This window comes from Rhinolophus sinicus, chromosome 1, assembly GCF_057876585.1.
Source record: "Rhinolophus sinicus isolate RSI-liver-muscle chromosome 1, RSI-T2T, whole genome shotgun sequence".
NCBI lineage: Eukaryota > Metazoa > Chordata > Mammalia > Chiroptera > Rhinolophidae > Rhinolophus > Rhinolophus sinicus.
The window spans coordinates 143,590,013-143,612,536 of NC_142501.1; the positions used below are offsets into that span (position 1 = coordinate 143,590,013).

Here is a 22,524-nt window from a genome sequence, read left to right on the forward strand (position 1 = left end):
CCCAGGAGAATGTTGTTTCTTTAAAGAATTGCTTGGAGCATCATCTGATGGAAATTCAATGGTTCTCTCAAAAAGCAGTGCAGAAAAATTGCCTCATTTCTTCCATGCCCAGGAGAGCTAAAAGTGTGGCCCTCAGCTAGGCAGGGAAAAAGCTGGGTTCAGGGTGGGAAAGTCACATGAAGGAAGTATGTCAAAGTTATAGTGGAGATGTTGAGCCAGACTGCAGTGACCAACAAGACTTGTAACCAACCCACCTTTTCTAGGGTAATACTCCCCCAGACCTGCACTCTGGCAGTAAAATCTTCACTGCCTTGTAGAGAGTTAGCTGAGCCTGTGTTCTATTGAACACACTATAGAAAAAGGCCCCTGACAGCAGTCAAGATCAAGAGAGGTTCCAGAGTAGGTCTTTGGAGAGGAAACTCCCAGGACACTGGGTGCAACGTTAATCAAGAAAATAACCCCAGACTGCCTTCAGTCAGGTGTGTCAATTACATCACATCTTCATTCATGGCTGATTTCAAAACATTGAACAACGATCTTTTATTCATGCTGGTAAATACTTAATAAGGGTCAGCTTTATTATCTCTCATTTTTATTATCTTCCATAAGAGAGAAACTGTTAAGGGCAAAGTGACTTGTCTTATGAAACAATTCAATGTGTGTGTGTGTGTGTGTGTGTGTGTGTGTTTTCAACTTCTCTCTTTTACTTTTAAAAAGTCATTTCCTCAGAGGCAGAAATAATAGCTTAGATGTATTTTTTCTTTTATTTAGGGTCTGGCCTATTGCAGATTCTTGATAAATATTATATATACAGATGATGAGATTACACAACAAAGAGGTTATCTTGAGCCTAAGATTAACTCCCACTCAGGACCAAGGAAGTGAAAGCTTCGCCTCCACACAACCTCTCATGGTTTGCTTCAAGACAGATGCATCGAATTGGCCCTCGTCAGTGCCCTGGCTATATCTGCTGGCAATGTCCTTTGGCTAGAAGGCTGCCGTTTGACTCAACAAGCCCATCATGCTTGTGGAAATTCTTTCTTTTTTTAATTAAAGTTTATTGGGGTGACAATTGTTAGTAAAGTTACATAGATTTCAGGTGTACAATTCTGTAACACATCATCTATATATCACATTGTGTGTTCACCACCCAGGGTCAGTTCTCCTTCCATCACCATATATTTGATTCCATTTACCCTCATCTACCACGCCCTACCCGCTTAACCTTTGTGGGAATTCTTTGCCATATACCCATGTTATGAGAGTCTGCAAGCATCTAAGAGGGCAGAAGTCAACAGAATTAGCCAGAAGATTCCAAACTTGAGCTCACACGCTCAGATTTACTCCCATAGAAGAGCTCTCTAGTCTGAAGTCAGAAACAGTTACCCAAGTAGTTGATAGTCTAGCCAGTCATGCGAACCCACAGTCAGCCCTAAATGTTTTACTTAAGGATTTACATTCAACTCAGGATCTGAAGTAGTTAGATAACAATGTTTACAAATGACAGGGATTCTGGAGAAAACAGGCAGCATTTGTTTACAGATGAGAGGCTGCCTGCCTGTATCCCTGACTTAAATGTACTGTTATTATTAGCATGGTCCTATGGACAGGCCATGAACCGAGACCTTGGCTGAGGGGGAAATTTTTCTCTACTAGATGTTCTTTTCTAGAGGGACAATGGCAATATTCTAAATGTGATTATGTCTTTAAGAGCTTTGTATTCAAGGAGCCAAATGAAATAAATTCCCATTTTAGAGGTGGAGGAATCCAAATATAGAGTTCCCCAGAAAGTTCAGGACTGTGAGCTCTCCTGGACCCACTAGAAGGGAGTATGTCATATCAGTCACATGGTGGTTTCAACCAGAATTAAAGCTAAGTTCTCCGTTATTACGTACACTCTCAGCTCGACCAGTTTGTATTCATTAGAGTGCCATAAGCCAAAGAATATTTTTTTTACCTCATTACATTTTCATTACTGAAACCAAGATGCAAAATTTATAAGCAAAGCTATCTTCTAGCACAAACGTATGACAACACTCCCCTACAAGCAGCCACCAATCTGGAGGCCTCATATAGAAATGTAAGGAAAATACTTGCCACTGGTAACCTCTTCGTTTCCCCAGTTCAAGAGACACCAGAGGTAGTAACTACTTAATCTTAATATGCCTTCTGAGGGCAGGCAGAGGTGGTCCACGGGCCCAGCCACAGGCCCAAGGCCTAGGAGAGCTCTGGAGTCAGGTTCTGGATTAGCTCCAAATTCTTAATCCTTGCCAATAAAATGCCCAGGGGAGGGGCAGAAGGAAAGGAAGTGTATATTAAGCATTTGATGATTAACATATACAATATATTTTTGGAAATGTTGGTTTCAACCTACTTAGGAAGCCAAAGTGTGGAGAGGATCAAGAGCAAGTGTTGAGGCCCCACACTTCCTTTATGTGGGAGTTTTCCCTCCACAGAGAGCTGCTGATGGGCGCCTGTGAAGGACTCTGAGGCCGCTGCTAAGAGAGGTGATTTCAATTAGTTTTGGGTTCTTTCCTCACAGTTGTTTTTCCAACGTGCATGTCATTATCAGCTGAGTGTTCATCAAGCCTTTATCCCAGGCTTCTTTGAGGTGTGAGGGCCACACAGCCTGTGTGGGCGGGTGAATGAAATTCCCACCCCGGGCAGCTGAGGTGCTCATGTCATCTCTCTCCTGGAGACCGAATAGGGCCCCAGCGGCCTTTTCCCAGCCCTCCCCTTTCCCCACTTCTGTTCTGGCCTTGCCCTCAGATCGATGTGCCATCTTATTCCTATTTTTAGGAATATTCTTGGGCCCAAATCAGTTTTAGAGGGGGTTGCAGAGGAACTGCTGCGTTTTCACTTTCTCTCCAGAGAGCACCTCCATTTCTTTCTTTCTCTCTCTTTCTTCTCTTACCCTTCCTCTGCAAAACTCCTATGGTGGGTAGAATACCCTCCCCATTTCAGGACATCTACCTCCAAATCCTCAGCACCTATGAATATGCTCCCTTACATGGCACAAGGGACTTTGCAGATGTGACTAAATTAAGGATCTTGAGATGAGGAAATGATCTTGGATTATCCAGGTAGATCTACTGAGTGGATTCCAATGTAATCACAAATGTACTTATAAGAGGGAGGTAGGAGGGTCAGAGTCACAGAAGCAGAGGAGAGAGAGAGAGAGAGAGAGAGAGAGAGAGAGAGAGAGAGAGAGAGAGAGACTAGAAGATTCTATGCCACTGGCTTTGAAAATAGAGAAAGGGCCACAAGCCAAGGAAGGCAGGTGGCCTCCAGAAGCTGGAAAAGGCAGGGAAACAGATTCTCCCCTAGAGTCAAAAGGAACCAGACTTCCCAACACCTTGATGTTAATACCTGGAGACCCATGTTAGACTTCTAACCCTCAGAACTATAAGATAACACATTTATGTGGTTTTAAGCCATTAAGTTTGTGATCACTTGTTACAGCAGCAAATGGAAACTAATGGAGCTCCCAAACACAAATGTATAGATTGCAGCACCCCAGGAACACAGGAATACGATGTGTGGAGGGAGCTATACCAGGGCCTTCTCTCCTCCTCGTGTTCCTCACCTCCCCTCCCCACCGTGGCCCCAGTCTTAGCCCTGGATCTGTACCAGCACCTGCAGTACCTACCTCACCTCTGATACCAGATCTGTTCCCTCCAGACAATACCTCTCCTAGCTGCGTAAAACTTTCAACAAAGGTCACAAATAGATTCCCTTACCCCCATCTCCTCCGGCCAATGCTCCTGCCAGTCAGTCTGAGAAGAGGGGCATCCTACTTTAAACACCAACAATAACAAAGGGTCAGAGGCAACCCACACACCTGAATTAGATGTATTTGGCTCAACATCTTGAGGGGAAAAAAAATGAGTTCATGTACATAAATGGTATAGAAAATATGTGTAAAGCATTACACCCAGGCCATTGCTCTGGATGCAAACTTGCATGTTAGAGAATTTGCATGTTTCAAAAGACAAAGACTCAGATTCATGACCTTAAGAAAAAGAACGTGACCTTTAGGAAAAAACGCCTGTGTTTGCCTCTCACCTTCGTCATGACTGAAACCAAGATAAACACCAGCTTCCAAATGTCTTCTTACAAAATAATTGTGGTATTATTGTTCACCCTTTACTAAGTGTCTTACATATTCTAAGGGAGCACCTCATGTGGAACAAGACCCAGGGCTGCCCTGAGGCCGTCTACACAGGAATGCCCAGGAACACGATAATGTAAATGGACTAAAGAGGCGGACAGGTGGAGCCGGTGATATTGGCCACCAGCAGAGGCAGTCAGTCAACCATCCATCACTCTGCTGCCAGTGTGTGTACCTTGGCCAAAAAGTTCACAGAATAAGTCACTTGAAGGACAAAAGTTTTCTGAATTTCTCATTTTAAAACTTAGTTGAAAATACCTCATATCACCTCAAAGAACAGTTGAGCCTTGCCAATTCCCATACAGAGGAAATTCTAATAATTGTGGGTCACATTGGGAGACTTTTTTTTTTTTCAACCATGAAAAGACAAGCAATGCTCACCAGAAAAATCTTTTTTGGGACCATGAGCCTCAGAGAAAGCCACTCTGCTCACCAGACCTTTCCAGTATCTTTCACATTTCAGAATGCACCCATATGAAATAAGCCAATCAAAAGAGGGCAAATACTGAATGAGTCCTCTTTTTTCGGTTCCTAGAGTAGTCAAATTCATACAGACAGAAAGTAAAATGGTGGTTACCAGGGGCTGGAGAGGAGGGAATGGAGAGTTTTTGTTCAGTGGGGACAGAGTTTCATTCTGGAAGATGAAAACAGTTCTAAAAATGGATGGTGGTGAGGGATGCACAACAACGTGAATGTATCTAATGCCACTGAAATGTACACTTCAAAATTGTTAAAATGGTAAATGTAATGTTATGTACATTTTACCACCAAAAGCAAAAAAAAAAAAAAAAAAAAAAAAGACCTATAAACACACACAGACACACAACAGAACTCGATCACGTGCTGTTTTCTTACACTGAACCATGACCATAAACACCTAAACAATGTCTTATTTTGAATGAATCCTTTCATTGGTTGCAAAGAGGAAGACAGAGAAACAGCGCCCAGGATACTGCCCTCAGGAGACAGGTGAGTCCCAGCTGCCCCCTCAAGGGCGGGGCTTCTCAGGGGGGCGGAGGAGGAGGCCCTACCTGGTTTGAAAGTGGTGCTCCAGGTCACAGCGCTGCAACACCTCAGTGCAATGCTCGGTGAACGGGCAGGTCACCAGCAGCTTGTTGAGGAGCTTATGGACCAGGATGCTGGATTTCTTGCAGTGCTGGAGCACCACAGGCTTGCGATCCACGGGGCAGAAGTCCTTCTCAACCAGGAAGTTGGTGAGACAGAGTGTGCAGTAGGTGTGTCCACAGGGCGTGTCAAGGGGGTCCAGCAGGGCTTGCAGGCAGATGTGGCATATGAGGTCATCGTCCACATCTTCCGTGTAGGTGTAGAAGTGGGTTTCCTCAGGGGAGTGCACTTGGCCGCACACCACACAGAGGGGTGCAGAGCTGGGATCGAGGTCATTGGCAGGGTCTGGCTGGCTCATGGTTGACTGGGGGGACAGTGTGACAGGAAACCCACCCAATCAAATTATATTTCCTCGAGAGCAAATCAAGATCTTCTAGGAGCCATCCGTAACCCTAAAAGAGAACAAGACGACTTATCTTTGTTTTCAAAGCAAACTGAAGACTCCATTTGTTATAGACATGAGACAGTGCTGCCAGCAGACAGGGACCTGAGCTATGATTCAGAAGGCCAGGCTTGAGGGATAGGATCTTGGGAAGGTGAGTTTGCCTCGTGATGCCTCAGTTTTACTATCTATCCCAGTGGGAATAAGTTTAGCTTGAACACTCTCATGGTGGTGTAGTACAATGCATTTGGGTAACATCTGAGAAATGCCTAGAGTACCTCAAAAGAAATATGCCCTACAAAATATAATTTGTTATAAAATTAAATGGATCCGTGATTTATAAAATTCTCTGTCAGATTAGGGCAAGAAAAAAGTTAGCACTGTAAAGGCTTTCTCTCACCTTTCTTCCCCATCTTTCTCCAAAACTCAGAAAATGGTAGGTCTTCCAAGCCTTCAACTAACTCATCTGAGAAGTAATGAGAGCTGTTGAGTCTGTTATGTTTTTACTGTGGTGAAAGCATTGTTTTTTGTATGCATTTCATTCACTCAATCAGCCAGTCATTTAGTGGTTAAGTGGGTTCTGGAGACACAGTTCCCGGGTTCAAATCCCACCACCACGGTGGACAATGATTTAAGTCTCTGTTTTCCTGTCTGTAAAATGGGGATAATAATAGCCTACTTCATAGGATAGTTGTGAGGATTAAACGTGATAGGATACACATAAGCTCTTAGAATTATGCCTGGCATATGAGGTGCTCAACAAGTATTAGCTACTATTCTTACATGTACTGTTCCTGAATTCATTTTCTCTCCCGTCTAGCTCAATTGGCCTGGAAACTGAAAGCTATAGTTCCTATAAGGGGTCTTTTTGCTTTGTTCTTTTACTCAATTATATATATATAATTCAAACCAGTAGCATTATCCAGTAGTATTAACCAGTAGTATTATCATGCTACATATTTTCCTTTGGTATAGGAATCAAAACTAATGGAGTTTTCAAGATACCTGATTAAGATTTAGGGAGTCTCCTGGATAATTAGCCAATATATATTTTTTGAGCACCAGCTCTGAGTCAGGTAGTGAATTGGGTATGGTGGAGCTTGACAGAGCTTTAAAGGACACGCCCCTGCTCTCATGGAGTCCCCAGTCCAGGGGACGTGGACATAAACACAAGTAATCAGAAGCCCAGATAAGCAGTGCAGACAGAGGTATGCGCCAGGAGAACCTGGATCAACTTTCGTGACAATCAAGAATCCCACACCCCACACTAAACCCCAACCCTAACTTTCTTCTTTTCTGAAAGTAAATGAAGACTTTAAGTGTTCCACAGGAATGTAAAGACACATGAATAACCCAACATGAAACTAGCCACGTTTGGAAATAGCATGGCAGTCATAGACTGTTATATCTTTTTTCTTTTCCAAATAAAGTCTGAGGTTTTTTTGTGCAAACATAGCCTTATCTCAAAAAGAAAATATATTGACTTCAAGCTTTCATTTGGTCAGCTTCGTGTTTACATTTCTGCACTGCGCTAATATGCCTAAAGGAACACTCTAGTCAGGAGGTCGAAGCAAAATACCCTGAATGTGAAAACATTTAGAAATCATAGCCTTTTCTTTAGCATCCAGAAGGATCACAGAAGGCTAAGGTAGAGGGTGCAGGGGAAGGTGAAGGTGTTCCTAGTTAAATTACCTAGCTGCTCTATGTCCTCAAGGCTGGTAGAAGGTTCTGGAACCACATAGGAAATGCTTTCAATGGCATGAAAAACAGTTGAAAAGTAAACATGAAAATGGAAACATTCCACCAAAAAGATTATCATCGACTATAGGAAAAAAATGGTTTACATATTTTAAACTAAAGCTCTAGACCTTTTAAAGTTCCTCTGTCAGAATTCTATCAAATACTCTCATGTGTTTTAGTCCTGTCCATTCTTTCTCATGTGCTGTACTAGAAAATAATAGGACTGTTGTGCTGGTTGTACGATGACAAAAAAGAAAAAAAAAAAGCCACATTCCCTTATTGGTGAAATGTAGAATAAAGCCAGATTTTCGGTTTTCTAACTAAGCTCTGGAAGGTGGCAGATGCCTCAGGTTCTCCCAGTGCAGGGAAGGAGAAGAGGGTGGCGATGTGACCACTGCTCCATCCCATGCAGCCCCAACTCCACTTTTATGTCTTTGACACATCATGTTTCTTATAATATTCTGTCTGAAGAACCCTGAAGAATCCTTGAGGGGCATAAAGCAAACCGCTAGACTAGATGCTTCAGAAAAAGAGTTCTATGATTCTATGCTAATAAAGTGGAGGTGTTTTGTTTTGGGTGATTGGCTGTTAAGGAAAATCCTTTTTTTTTTCCTAACAGTTTTTTGAGCATTGACTGTGTATCAGGCACTGTGCTAGGACACTTCTATATATTACTGAATCCTCACAAATCCCCAGTTTTCTTTTGTTTCATTTGTTCATTTAACATATGAGGAAATGGAAGTATGGCATGTAAGTAACTTGCCAGTCACACCAAAAAAAAGAAAGAAACCCAGACGGGGCTGCTGACTCCAATTTCTGCTCCTAACTATTTTGTGACTTTGTCTCTCAGCATCTTTCCTGATCATGGCTAGTCAGAATCCCAATACTGTAACTAACCAAATATAAGGGCACTTAGATAAGGGAAATTAGGTTTAAAATCTCTTTATACTCTACTGCAAGTAGGTTTTTCCAAGGTCTCTGAATAAAAAATTTCTTTGACTTTATTGAGTGCTAAAATGCCTGAGACAGAATGAACGGGGCAAGCAAAAGTGGCAGATTTTAGACCCAACTCCAGTGCGCTCTCTCTCTCTCTCTCTCTCTCTCTCTCTCTCTCTCAGTGATTTGAATTCCCTGGCACTTACTCATGTGCATAAACCAGATTCCTAATATACTATTAATGTAAACACTGATGTATATATTTTCTGACTTTGTCTTAGACTAAATAAAGCCTATATGAATAAACACAGATTATGAGAGAATTGACTGAACAAGCAGTTTTGGCTCTAAAGAACGAGGTAGACTTTTAAAAATATGATTAAGATCATTTACCTGACATTTCTTATTTCCAGTTTACGTCTTATAAACATGTATGATGTATCATGCTTTTAGACATAGATGTGCCTTGCTGCTGAATTGAGAAGAAATGATCAAAAATCATTAAGGCTTAAAAGGTAAACTATTTTCTCTCCCCAAAGTGAGCGAGAGGGCCTGTCAGCTTTGAGTTCATTTACATTACTCAATGTGTCTGGCCCTGGCTGAGGAAAGGAGAGAAAGCTGCAATAGGGCTTTTTTGTAGTTGGAAGAAAGAGTACAGAAGTGAATTCTCTCCTGGGGTGTGCGTATGGTGGTTGGGGGTCTAGGAACTCTTTTTCAGCTTAGGAACCCTTCTTTCTCCCTCTCCTCTGATTTGAGGTAGAATACCGTTTTTCCCTGGAAATAAGACTTAGCCGGACAATCAGCTCTAATGAGTCTTCTGGAGCAAAAATTAACATAAGACCAGGTCTATATAATATAATACAATACAAAACTGGGTCTTATATTAATTTTTGCTCCAAAAGACACATTAAAGCTGATTATCTGGCTAGGTCTGATTTTCAGGGAAACACAGTAGAAGCCTGAGGTGACTTTTAGAGATATGTGTAGCCTACACTCTGCAGTGCTGAGAAGTGCCAGGAAAAATAAAAATCTCCATCTCTGTTTGTCCTTAATCCCTGCTTCCTTTCCCACCAGCTTATGGTCTGGCCTGAACCTGTACAGAAGCTCTTCTACCTAACTTCGAAATTCTGAACTTCCGAGGCTGACAACAAAGATACATTCCAGAGCCAAAGCGAGTCCATGTTGTCCTCAAGCAAGAGGGTCGTTAGAAGTCATATGTATACTGTTACCTGTACAAAAATCTAACAGACATAAGAACAGCCTCTGGGATATAGCCTGTTTGGAAGTAGAAAAATTTCAGCAAGAGGTGACTTACCAGAACAATGGGGGTCCCTGGTGGGCTACTGTTCCACTAATTCTTTTTTAAACACACACTGACTTTATAGAAAATGGTTATCTGATGTAGTCACCAGAATAAACCATATACTCCACTAGAAAGGTGATGGATAAACATCATTTGGCATGCTGCACTGACAATTTCACATCGTCCTTTTGAAAGGACAGGACTTGACTCTGAAGCATCCCTTACATAGTTGCATGAGTCATTGAGTCACAGTTTTCCAACAATAGTAATGGGATATCATATTATTAAAAAGACTCCATTGCTACAGTCAAATGGCAGTGTGTCTGCATTGGTACTTTAACCTTGAGAAAGATGAAACATTGCAGCCATTGACTCTTCAGGTTGAAAGGGAGCCTTGAGGAATGGTCCTCAAATGAAACAGGACTTTATTACTTTATAAAACAGATCATTCTGCCTTTGGACAGCTCTGACTATTAGGGAGGGAAAGTCTGTATGTTGAGGAAAAATTTGCCTCTCTAGAACTCAACCACTCCCTCTGTGGGCGCCAGCATTATCCTAGGAGCTATTTAGAATATGTCTAGTTCCTTAAGCCCTTTAAATTATTTGAAGACAGACTCCACGCCCTCCCGCAGGTTCAGCAGCCTTAGGTTCATCTGGCATTCCTTCAGGTTTCCAGCCTCTCTGCAAGCTCCCTGATTTATCAGTTGTCCCTCCTACATTGTGTGGATGAATGAGCCAGGACAGAACAAAGTGGGAGTAAACACTTCCAGAGCCAAAGACTCTACCTGTTTTCTTGGTAGCAAAAAAGCAGCCATTGCTCACTGGTCCTGCCTGATGAGCTGAGCAGGAGACACTGCCCTGAGGCCCGGAGGAAGCAATTAGCAATAGCAATTCTTGGTCACAAAGTGGGGAAAAATCAAGGTTAATAAGGTAGAAAAGTAGGGGCTTTCAAAAACAAAAACAAGGACTGTGAACATAGCTTAGAAAATGCAAAGACATTTAGTGGCATTGGGTTGATTTATATAAACTGAAGAAAATCCTCAGTGGCTAAACAGTTTGGTACAGGAATCCTCGGTGTCTAACATGATCCCCAGAACAAATGGTATTTGGGGAACTGGGGCTCTCCCATCTGCTTGTAAGCATTCCTTTATTTTGATAAATCTTGTTGTCCTAAAATGTACTTGACAAAATAAATAACACAAGAAAAGAGAAATGGAAACCATCTAAACAAATCGCAAGTCAGAAATACTTTTTCCTACCCACAGTACAGACATTGATGAACTTTCACTCAAATTCACTAATAAATGAAAAAGTTAAATAGTGACAGGCCAAGGGCAGCTGATGGAGGGGCAACCGGATGAACTTGAAGTCCTGCAGCTCCAGATGCTCCTTACCACTTTCCACTCCCCTACTCCCCACCCCCCAAAAAAAGGAGAAGGAGAAGAAGAGGAAGAAGAAGAAGAAGAAGAAGAAGAAGAAGAAGAAGAAGAAGAGGAAGAGGAAGAGGAAGAGGAAGAGGAAGAGGAAGAGGAGAAAAGAAGAGGAGGAGGAGGAGGAGGAGGAGGAGGAGGAGGAGGAGGAGGAGGAGGAGCCACACAATTTCCCGAGAAGGAAAGTGGAGGACGTGTACTAGTGAGTCACCTTGGACTTCTCTTATCCAGGGGAGGGGCGTCTGCTGGAGAGACTTGCTTATGGAAAATTCCTACCTGGCCTTTGACAACCATGTTCAGAATAACCCACTGAAGACATTCCTAAATCACAGGTGCATTTATCCCACTTGTGCTGCGCTGATCCACGTTGTAGCCCGAGGCAAAAGGAAACCGTGTGTCCCGATATACATGTTTTTGTGTATATTTTAATGGTTAATTTTCCCCCAGATCATTAAGGTAGTTGAAAACAATGTGGGTAACATGAAAAGGAAGTATATTAAAACTTACAACATCATTTTAAGTTTTTAAGTTTAAATATTTTATTTACACTAAAAACAGAATTTAAAGAAGTAGTTCTGCTTTCCTGGCTTTAATGGAAGCAAGCGCATCAATATTTTCAAAACCTACCTCTTTGCTTATCTCAGTTTCAGTTGAGGAAATTGCTATATTTGACAATTCCTCTTGACTAAATGAAATAACTTTTAAATAACTTTAACTTACTGATCCTGTGTTTAGTTAAATGAATTTTGATTTTTTGTTCATCGTGAACTTTTTGCATTAATTTTGACTTTTTAAAATATTACTTACTGTGATTACTGAGTTTTTTGGTGCCCCCTTAAATTTTGCACCGAAAGATGAGTATATCGTTTGCCTCACCTTAATCATGACTCTGTTGATATTACTTTTAGAAACCCAAGTAGAGAGAGTGGGGTGTCAAGACTGTGGTTTGGATGCAACTCTGCTACCAACAACCTCTGTGGGTCTCGATCTTTCCTTGTACCTGACCTGGTTCCCAGCCACGCAATGGCAAAACTGGAGAAATACAAACTTGTCACAGATGCGCCACTCAATTGATTGTTGCTCAGCTGATTATTATACTAGACAGAGACGCCAGGTGAGCAGTTTGCTGAAGGATTCACGAGGCAAGAGGAAGAAAGGAAGAACTTACTTCAAATGAAAGGAAAACGTGTAACCTAAAGCCAGGTCCCCCAAAAGATCACAAAATGATTGGACCCTGAAAGAGCTTTGTCTTGTGAACACGTCAGAGAGGCCAGGCAAGTGACAGAAAAGTTCTCTCCCGCAAGGACACTGTGGATTCTGACATTTTAGAAACAGTGTGAGGCTCTGCCCTACTGTAGTTGAGACTGCTTTGTAATTTTTGCTGATTTATTTATTGTTGTTCAAAATCTTTCAATTCCTTCAACCATCCCTAATGTTTTACACTGTATCTCAAACACAGAAACTCTAAGAGCCCCTATATATGCAAGGTAACTTTTCGCTTCAAGAAACTGAGTGTTAAGGTTTTTAGTTGTCGATGTTTTAAAATGTGTATGAAGCTGCACAGGCAGCATGGTTGGTGTTGGTTTCAATCTGGTCACTGGGGCCACACCTCAGAGCACAGATCACAGTCACTTAGAAACACCATCCTGGACCTTGAAAACCAGAAGTACACCCAAGGAGGAACAGAATGGACTAGCGCCACTAAATTGGTGGCCTTGTCTCTCTTTCTAAAATAATTACCCAGCAGGCATGTTTGTCTAACCACTGCCCTGACCCTGGCTCGAACTCCTAAATTACATTATTTGGTGGAAAAGCCATTGCAGAAATTAGGGCAAACTCTATCTTCTATTCAACAAAGTAAATTTACAATTACATTTTAGATTATGAATACATTGAGTGAGATTTGCAGGTGTCAATAATTAATATAAACTTGGTGCCATCAATTTTTTTTTTTTTATAAATGCCAGTTGTTAAGTAATGTACGTAAGAAGATGGACAAATGCTCTGTGGGCTACTTCTTAGCTTATAGGGAGGAATTAGGGTCTTCAGTGACCTGAATAAAAATAGTCACACGTGGGATTAAAAACTATCTTCGAACCAAGAGAGGGGGCAGGCAGGGTGACATGGGGGGGACGCCATATACATTGCAGAAGAAAAGAAGAGGTAGCAGAGGGAGGGCAGGTGCTTATGGGTTGTTGCAAGGGTCAGGGTTAACTCCGCTGCTACTTAATATTTAAATCGATGATCTCCAACAAGAAGAAGGCAATTCATTGATGCAATCTGTGAATGACAAAGCCTTCATAACATGGCCAACACTAGAAAGGACAAAAACTATATATACATGGTCTTTAAAGAGGTCAAAATATGGTCAGGAAATTAAAGGACAACTAAACTAGAAGGAGACAATATGACACATCTGGAGTCAACAACTGAGAACATAAATATTCAGAAAGTGGGAAAAAAACAAAGGAAGTGATTAAGTGAACAGTCAGAAGTAGCTAGCCAATTAGATACAAGTTTAAGAAGCCAGGGCAGGTCTTCGCCAGCTGGTTAGAGAGCTTTGCCTCTCCTCCCAGATTTTACTGCCTTTTCCCTGGGGTGTGGTGGCACACCTTTCATACTTGGATTTATTTGTAAGAACTCTGTCCCAGAAAAGATGTCCTTCCATTTCCTCGTCTATCAATACAATGAAATGGAGCTGAGTCCCTGCCAACAACCAAAATGAAGGCAGAGTATTTTGCATTCACCAAGGGCTCTGTTCACGCACATAGTTTCCATAGAGTCCTGAAAACGTTGATGCCAGAGGAGAAGCATGGGGAAGAAGCAAGCTGGCATTCCTCCACCCAAGGCTAAAAAACAATTTTAGGAAATGCTTATGGTTTTTAAACAGGTAACAGAGTTTTATGGAGGGAAGAACAAGATGAAGGAAGGTATTTGTATTCTCAGCATTTTCCAGTTGTGTTTCAATTCTAAAGGTATTTATTAATCACTTATTACATGCCTGGCATTTGTCTTCAATTCTGTGAGTGTTTCCATAGGGAATTCAATTTTGTCTTGAATGAGTTAAAGTCTAATTAGGAAACATGGAGTGTACATATAGAAAAAAAATGTTAAAACACTGCAAGAGAATACACAAAAATATGACAATGAGTGTGGTCCTCCAAAATAGGAGCCAGGGACTAGTTTGGAGGAAAAAGGATAAGAGAGCAGTGTAGTGTGGCCCAGAACAGTCAAGGAAAGTTCATGGAATAGATGGCCCTCACAGAGGATTATAAAAGATAACTGGAATTTGGACAAGTGGGAAGAAATCCAGGAGGGGGGAAGAAATTCCTCAATCAAGGAAGAGGAGTAATAAACAGAGTGGTGTTTGGTGTTCCCACATGATGGTCTGTATTTGAGATTTTAAAGTTATTTCTCTAGAAGTCACAGGGTTTTGAGTTGCATACAGATCTTAGATTCTCACCAAGTGCAGGGGTCCTCTTTACAACATCACTGAGGGATGACCTCCCAGCTTCTGCTTAAAACAGCTCCAATGATGGGGAACTCATCAGTTTGCCAACAGCTGAATGCTTCCTTCTTATTACTATGACCCTTGTTCTGCCTTTAAGTGTAACATTCACCCCCTCAAAACATGACAGCCCCCAAAATTAAAGAAAGCATTAATTTGTGGTTTCTTTCTTATCTTTTCTTTGCGTCTTTGGTTCTTTCAGTTGTTTGTCTTCCTGGCTGTTCCAGGTGGTGGTAAATAGTCCACCTGGGCTGCCCTCTAGTTTGTTAAGGTCCCTTTGAAAACATGGCACCTGGAAGTGAACACTTATCCAGTTGTGGATTAATGAGCTCAGGATTCAGTGGAATAATCACTTCCTTAACTAGGACACTACTTGTCTATTAAAGCAACCTAAGATGGCCTTCATTGATTTGCTTTTGTAGATATATCCCATTATTGACTGAAAAAACTCAGTAGGACTTTAGAATATAAAACACTATTGTGCCTTGGACAAAGAAATAAATAATGGTAGTGGTGAAGGCTGCCAATTCTAACTCTCCTTACCTGTATTTTGCCCAATATTTCGGTGTCCGAGTAGACAAGGAATTTCTCCATAAGTAGTGGGAGGGGCCTGTGTGTATGCATGTCAGTTGGAGGATGTAGGGGGTAGAATGATATCCCCCCAAAAGATATGTCCATGTCCTAAAACCCAGCACCTGTGAATGTGACCTTATAAGAAAAATGGTCTTTGAAGATGTAATTAGTTAAGGATCTTGAGATAAGATCATCGTGGATTATCTCATTTACCCTAAATCCAATGACAAGTGTCTTTGTAAGAGACAGAAGAAGAGAAGACAGACACAGAGGAAAAGCTAATGTAAAAACAGAGGCAGAGATTGAAGTTATGCAGCCACAAATCAAGGAGTGTCTGGAGATGCCAGAAGCTGGATGAGGAAAGGAAAGATTCTCTTCTGGAGTCTTTGGAGGAAGCAAGACCCTGGTAACACCTTAATTTCAAACTTCTGGCCTCCGGAACTGTGAGAGAATAAATTTGTATTGTTTTAAGCGACCAAGTTTATGGTAATTTGTCATAGCAGCCCTAGGAAAAATAATACAGGAGCTATATATTTCCACGGGTATTCCCCTAGCGATGGTGTGAACCTTCCCAATGATGCACTCCAACACTTCTCTACATGGCTTAGGGATACAGAATGTACGTTGGGGCAGCAGCTAGGAACAAGCTAGTTAGACTTCTACATACTTAGGGATAGCAGTTCTGCCCTGGTATAAAAATAGAATAATTTCCTTTTAATCCATTACTAAGTTAGAATACAGATCTTCAAGAATGACTGTTAAACCACATTTGCAAGGGCCCCAAGTGGAAAAAAGGCCACAGATAGAATGGCTGAGGGTGTGTGTGTTGTTGAAGACATATTACAAGCATAACAATAATTCTTAATGAGGAGTTTGAAAACATTAGGTGACTCATATATTGATGTGAGTATGCAGGAACCTACACATACAGCGTTCTATTCAAAAGAGGCCATGTGACTGAGAAAAACAGTCACAAGCAAGTTATGCAAATCATCCCAACAGATAGCAATGACATATTTGGACCACACCATCACGCATGTGCTGTTGCCATGCATTGTGCCAAGAGGCCATTAAAGAAAATGCTTGGAGAGTTTCCATTCTGCTGTTGGTGAAGTTTTTTGTGGCCCCATGACAAACGCATCAAACACAAGAAGCAAATAAGAGTCACCAGAAAATAATGGTGGAATGTAAATCCACACATTCCAAGTTATAAATTAGTGATGTAAAAAAAAAAAAAACAAATGGGCCTTGTTGATTGGGACAGAAATTGGGACTGCCTGCCACTGTTAGAAATGTACTAGCCAATCCACCATATCAAGGAACGTGGCTTCCTAGAGCAGGGGGAGAAGTTCTTCTAGAAAAGTAGAGGGAGAAGGGCAGGGGTGAAGAGAAAAAGAACAGTCTATAATAAAAACTGTAAATTTCAAATTTCAAAGTCGTCTTGTCTACCGTCCACCAGAAGCAGGACTCCCTTCTCCCCTCTGCCTAGTTAGACTATAATATAAAATAAAACATAATAATTAGTACTATTTAATAAGCAATTCACTAGATACAAGATACCGTGTGAGATATTTTACATGTATTTTCTCATTTAATCTCTAAAATGATCCTATGAGACCAGGGATATAATCTTCACTTTACAAATGAGTGCATGTGCTGCTAAAGAAATACAGATCTTCTTTGGCATTCATTCATTCAATCATTCATTCATTCAGCAAACACATACCAGGTCCTAAATATACCAAAAAACAATCACCTTCAGTGACAGGGAACTCAGTACCCAAAAGGCAACCTACTGGATTTTTGGACAACTCTAAAAAATGCAAAGTTCTTCCTCATATTGATCTGAAATCTGTCTCTGGGTTAACTAAGCAATAGGTCCCTATGGTGTCCTCATGTCACTTAGAACAAAATGAGGTAAGAGGAAATGGTGAATGTAAGAAGTTTACAGGAGACAACCAATATTTTCTGTTTCTGATTTCAGCTCAGTGCAGTTTTTATACTTAGAAACTTGTATGGTTTTCATGTTATCTCTTATTCTTTGGGGACAGTGAATGGTTGCATCCCATTAACCTCAGAAGAGTGATGTAGTCTTCCTTCCAAAGAGTTTTGAAAAGCCCTCGATACTTTGAACGCACTGTCAGAGGACGATACATTTGCCACCCACATAAAAGTGAGTCTATGTGATGCCAGCACATAAACATCAGGAATCGTTTCATACATCCAGGAAGTCCATGAATACTGAGGCCGTGAGGAGGACACGTTTTAGAGCCTCCTTCTATGTCCTCTCTTGGCGTCATCTTACAGAATGCTCTTTTAGGTTGTCAGCATCCTAGCAGAGCTGATTTTCTCCACTCTAAGTGAGGAATTCAAATCTAAAAAGGAGACACTGGAAGCCAGGAAGCTGGGAATCATTGTACCAGGACAACTCACTGTTTATTTACATCCTACTGCCCACAGTTCTGCAAAAGACCAGGCATTGCAACTGGCAGCTACCCTGTTTCTTTGAAAATAAGACCTAGCCAGACAATCAGCTCTAATGCGTCTTTTGGAGCAAAAATTAAGACCCAGTATTATATTATATTATATTATATTATATTATATTATATTATATTATATTATATTATATTATATTATATTATAGACCCAGTCTTACAGTAAAATAAGACCAGGTCTTATATTAATTTTTGCTCCAAAAGACGCATTAGAACTGATTATCTTATTTTCGGGGAAACACGGTACCCTCCCTGGAACTCCAAGATAAACGAGATAGTCTTTGTTAATGGGTTTTCCTTCTAGACCTTAGGGGGCCTTTGGGGAAATTTCTTTTGTTCAGTCTTTGGCCCTCAACTTATTACTGTTTCCGTCATTATTATGTCCAGACTATAGCATGACCTAAGAAGTCTAAATGTAACGAATATAACAAATGTTTTCTACAATAATAGAACAATAGTTAAGATGTATATTTTACTATATACTTGGCATTTACATGAAATCATTTTAATTATTCCTCACAACAGCACTGGGTTTGATAAATATTCCATTTGCCAGATGATGAAACTGAGACAGAGATATTAAGTAACTTGTTTAGCTTAGGAATTACATGGCAGAACTGGGTCTTGAACCCATCTTATTCTACCCACTATGCTGTATTCCTCTCAAGAAAATAATACTAGTACAGGTAACCCCTGTATAACATGGTTGTTGGGTTCCTAAAAAATGCAGTTATGCGAATCCGTGTTACATGAAACACAGAACTAGTACAAAAAAGGTTCCAAAAATTAAAAAACATACTATTATATTTTTATAATTAAGATAAATATCTTTATTAAAGTAATTTTCACCAAAAGTATAACATATTAATATGTATTACATAATGTTTTCTTTGTCATCACTACTAAGCACCATTAACTGAGGGTGTTTTGTTTTTGGCAAGATATCTTCATCCTCTGAACTTAATACTGCATGAACAAAATGGATTTAAAATTCTAATAAATTTTAAAATTCTGCAGTCGAATCTGATATGATATCCACGCTTGAATGAAAAATTTCAAATGAGGTATCTTTTGCTCTTAAAATCTTTTATTATGTTCCATGTTATTTGGGGATTTCCCTAATTGCAAATGAGATATTTTTTGCTCTTAAAAGCTCTTATTACACTCTGTGTTGTTCGGGGATTTCTCTAATTGTCAAACCATGTTAGAGTGAAACCGTGTTCTAGGACGCCATGTTGTACAAGGGTTTCCCCCAATTCTTGAACCATGTTATAGATGTGCCGTGTTATATGGGGGTGGCCTGTAATAGCCATCATTGTGCCAGCTACTATTCCAAGCACTTTTTATATTTAAACTCATTTTATCTTCCTAATAACTCTATTTTACAGCTGAGGTAAAGCGGGATTAAATAACCTATCCCAGGTCACAGCTGGGTTTTGAACTCAGGCTATCTGATGCCAGAGACCAGACAACTATTCTAAAGCACTGGTACTGTTCCACCTTGAATTAAATGATTAATATTTCCTAGCAAGGCATTGCCCATCCCGCTGCAGTAAGTCTGACCTACTCTCCCAAGTGTGCAGCCCATGTAGCTTCTGTTATAGGACAGAGGTGGTCTGTGAAGTATACCATTTTAGCATCCTCTTTCGGGAAAAGGTAGACAAGGAAACTGACAGGCAGGGAGGTTAAGGCTCTTCCCCAGGGACCCTGAGCAAGCTAGTAGTAGGTTCAAGGTTCTACACTCCTGTTCTCAATCCACCAGGCTGTTATGTTGCTCTTGAATGATGAAAGCTTGCCTTATCTTTTCAGTATAGGGCGAGACTTGGAGGAGATTCCAGGGACTTGGAAAAACACTTGCTCTTACACAATGACTCAAGGTCATAGAAAGGCAGAGGATAGTCCACTAGGGGTACAATCACATCCAAAGGATCCGCAAGTCCCCCTTTCATAGTAGAGTAAAGGCTCCAAACCAGTTGCCTTCTCTTCCCAGTGACTTGGCAGGTAGCTCACCCAGGCTGCAGCAAACAGTGGTTATATGAACAATTGGAGGAGACCAAGCTCCCAATCTGCCCTGGAGAGAGCACATTTGCAAGCAGAAAGGGCTGTCTGCCAAATCAGATTACAGGAAGTGACAGCAGGATCCTTTTCCCCCAAAGACCTGGACCACATTTTGTAGTCTGTCATGGAATGACAGCCTTGAGGTGGGAGAAGGTTGGAGTAACAGCAAGAGCTAGAAACTCTTAAACGCATCCTGGGAGACTAGTGGAGACCAATCTACCTGATGTGTTTAATGACATAGTTTAAGCATTCTCCTGCCTCCTGCCTGTTTTTTTCTCGTATCTGTTAACATTGGACTTAATTACTTATAATTAATAATCATAACAATAACTATTAGGGTTCCTAATAGTTGTAACCACATAAGATCTTTTATCTCAATAGGGGTGACTATCTCTTCCAAACAACCCAGAAAAATGCCTTCAAGAAGGATAGACCTAGCCTTTATTTGACACCCACCTAGCACCGGCGTTGTCGCTCAATGCTCCATATATGTTACCTCATTTACTTCTCACAACTACATTATATCGTAGGGAAAATCATCTCCTGTTTTACTAATGAAGAAATTGAGGGTCAGAGAAGTTAAGTAACTTGCTCAAGGACATAAATGGAAGACATTGTACATTTTTCAACCAGACCTTATTGCCACTTGAACCAAGAGATGGAGTTAACTACAGGAAGGGTACCACTGTGGGTCTTCTTGTCCTTTCAGACAATACTCATGTGTAAATTATTCAAGAGACAAACTGCGTTCTAGATAACCTGACCCTGAATTGCTATCTCTATGTATTTTTTCCTTTATTATATCTGGGGGCCTGGTAGCCACAGCTTTGTTCCTTTAGTAGCCAGAGAGGCTGACATACAGTGATGAAATGATTTGTTCAATCATTAATTAACTACTGTGCAAAGAACCATGAACCATGGTAAACTGGTGGGAGAAGTTTGTGACTTTAAAGACAAGTTTTTATCCAGAAGATTCAGGGTCTAAGAGATATTTTTCTCTCCTCTGCTGACAGAACTCTGAATCAAGTGAGAACACTAATAAGGAACAAGCAGTAGCCAGCACCCAAACACACCAGCTCAGGGAAAAGAACAGACACAAAGGTCAGTTAAAGAATAATACAAGCCTCCAAGTACTAAGAGGGATGTTGACAATAGCACAGGGCAGATTCTCAGGGTGAGAAGCAACTGTTGGAGACAAAAATTTTCTCAGCTTGTTTCAACTTAATGCTTTTGAAGAATTGACATGCACTTTGAATTTCTGGGTGAATGAGTGTGAGCATAATTCCCAACAGGTTATTCTTTTGCAAACGTATTTGCTAACTGAAATCTCAGAAAACATAACCTATGAAGGAACCCAGAATGAAATGCCTGCCTGGAAGGTGGATTTCTCTCCCAAGTTCATCCCGGTAGGGTAGTGGGATTGGAGGTGGTTTCTTTCCGTTCTCTAACGACAGGATTGGGTGTAGAGTGTGGCTCTTGGGCTGTCAAGGATAGAAGTAGTACCGGCTGTGTGATCAGGAGTAAGAAAACAAAAATGGATCCTAGAGGTAAAATTACTTTAAAAAAAAAAAAAAAAAAGTCTGGTCCTGGCAGAACAATCTCCTTGGTATATTTGCTATTAAAAGAAAAAGAGAGAGAAAACGTGGACAAGTTCAAAAAAATCAAATGTCAGACCTGAAGTTACGTTTTTGTAAAGCAATGAGGAAATAGTCCATACTTTAACCCAAGGTCAACAGGCAGCCAGCGCAGGTCCGAAAGTAGGTAATTCTAACCAGACTGCAAAGTGGTTTAAAAAGAGTGTTCAACAGAGAACAAAGAAAACAGCAGGCTTGTTTTTTAGAGAAGAAAGAGAAAGGGAAACTGGAGTGGAGGGGCTTCTGAGTAGGGCAACAGAATTTACCTATCTGAGAAATAGACTTTCAGGGGGGGGGGAATTAAGAACATTTCACGGGTTTAGATCGAAATCTAGTGTGATGAATGAAGAAAGTAAGGCAAAATAAAGCCGTTAAGGCAATTCTGTATTCAGTTGGCGCTGGCCTCCCAACCCCCATTAAACGGGCTGAACTGGTCTGCACCTTTGAGTTAAGTTTCAAAAAAGTCTCTACTCCACTCCAGGGTTAAAAAAAAAAAAAAAAAAAAAAAAAAAAAAAAAAATCAGATCAACTTCCCAGACAAGCAGAAGCTGGATTAATGATTAAGAGAAACAAAAAGGATTAAATATCTGGCCTGGGAGAACTTTCCTGTGCAACGAAAATGTCAAAGGCATCCCTCTGCTCTTCCCTCTCAAAAGGGCTTCTCCCTGTGGGACAAACACCCAGGGCTAAGCCATCCAGCTTAAATTTTTCATTCAAATTCCTGGTTTGGATCCCTCAGGGGCCAGTGGTCTAAATTCCAAGGGAGAAAAAAGGAGTTTCAGCTCACCTTTTAAGTGTCTGTGTGGGGCTCTCAAAACAGTAGCAGCCCTGCAGCTCTCATGCCTTGTGGGTGAATCCAGCAGCTCCCCGAGCCGGCCGAGCTGTGACCAGCCTCAACCTCTGTGTACAGGTGCCTAGAGGAAGGAGGAGGGCATTGGTCGGTGGAGAGCAGGAAATGTGTGACATCACGGGAGCCTGGACAGATAAAACATTGCTGGGCCCTTAGCTATTGAAACAGTCAGTAGGTCCCGCCCACCTGTCATTTACCTGAATACCTGCGAGCAGGTAGGTGGCGTCTCTGCGTGGACAAATGAATCAGTTAGAGCAATTTGCCGGATGGAATGTACTTTCTTTCCTGAGCATGACACGTGGCCAGCCCCGTGGACAGA

General features: G+C 41.1%; 1 protein-coding gene across 4 annotated transcripts in view; it reads right to left on the bottom strand.

Annotated features, from left to right (window-relative positions):
* Window positions 1–22,283, bottom strand: part of LNX1 (ligand of numb-protein X 1) — a 109,769-nt gene extending 87,486 nt beyond the window's left edge. For all 4 annotated transcript variants that reach the window (XM_088790277.1, XM_019740123.3, XM_019740122.3 and 1 more), the window contains exons 1-2: window positions 22,143–22,283; window positions 5,203–5,688 (exon numbers count right to left, since the gene is read on the bottom strand). In XM_088790277.1, the coding sequence (XP_088646403.1) occupies window positions 5,203–5,594 (392 nt within the window). In that variant the 5' untranslated portion in view covers window positions 5,595–5,688; window positions 22,143–22,283. The remainder of the gene's footprint in view (window positions 1–5,202; window positions 5,689–22,142) is intronic.
* Between the last annotated feature and the right edge of the window lie 241 nt (window positions 22,284–22,524).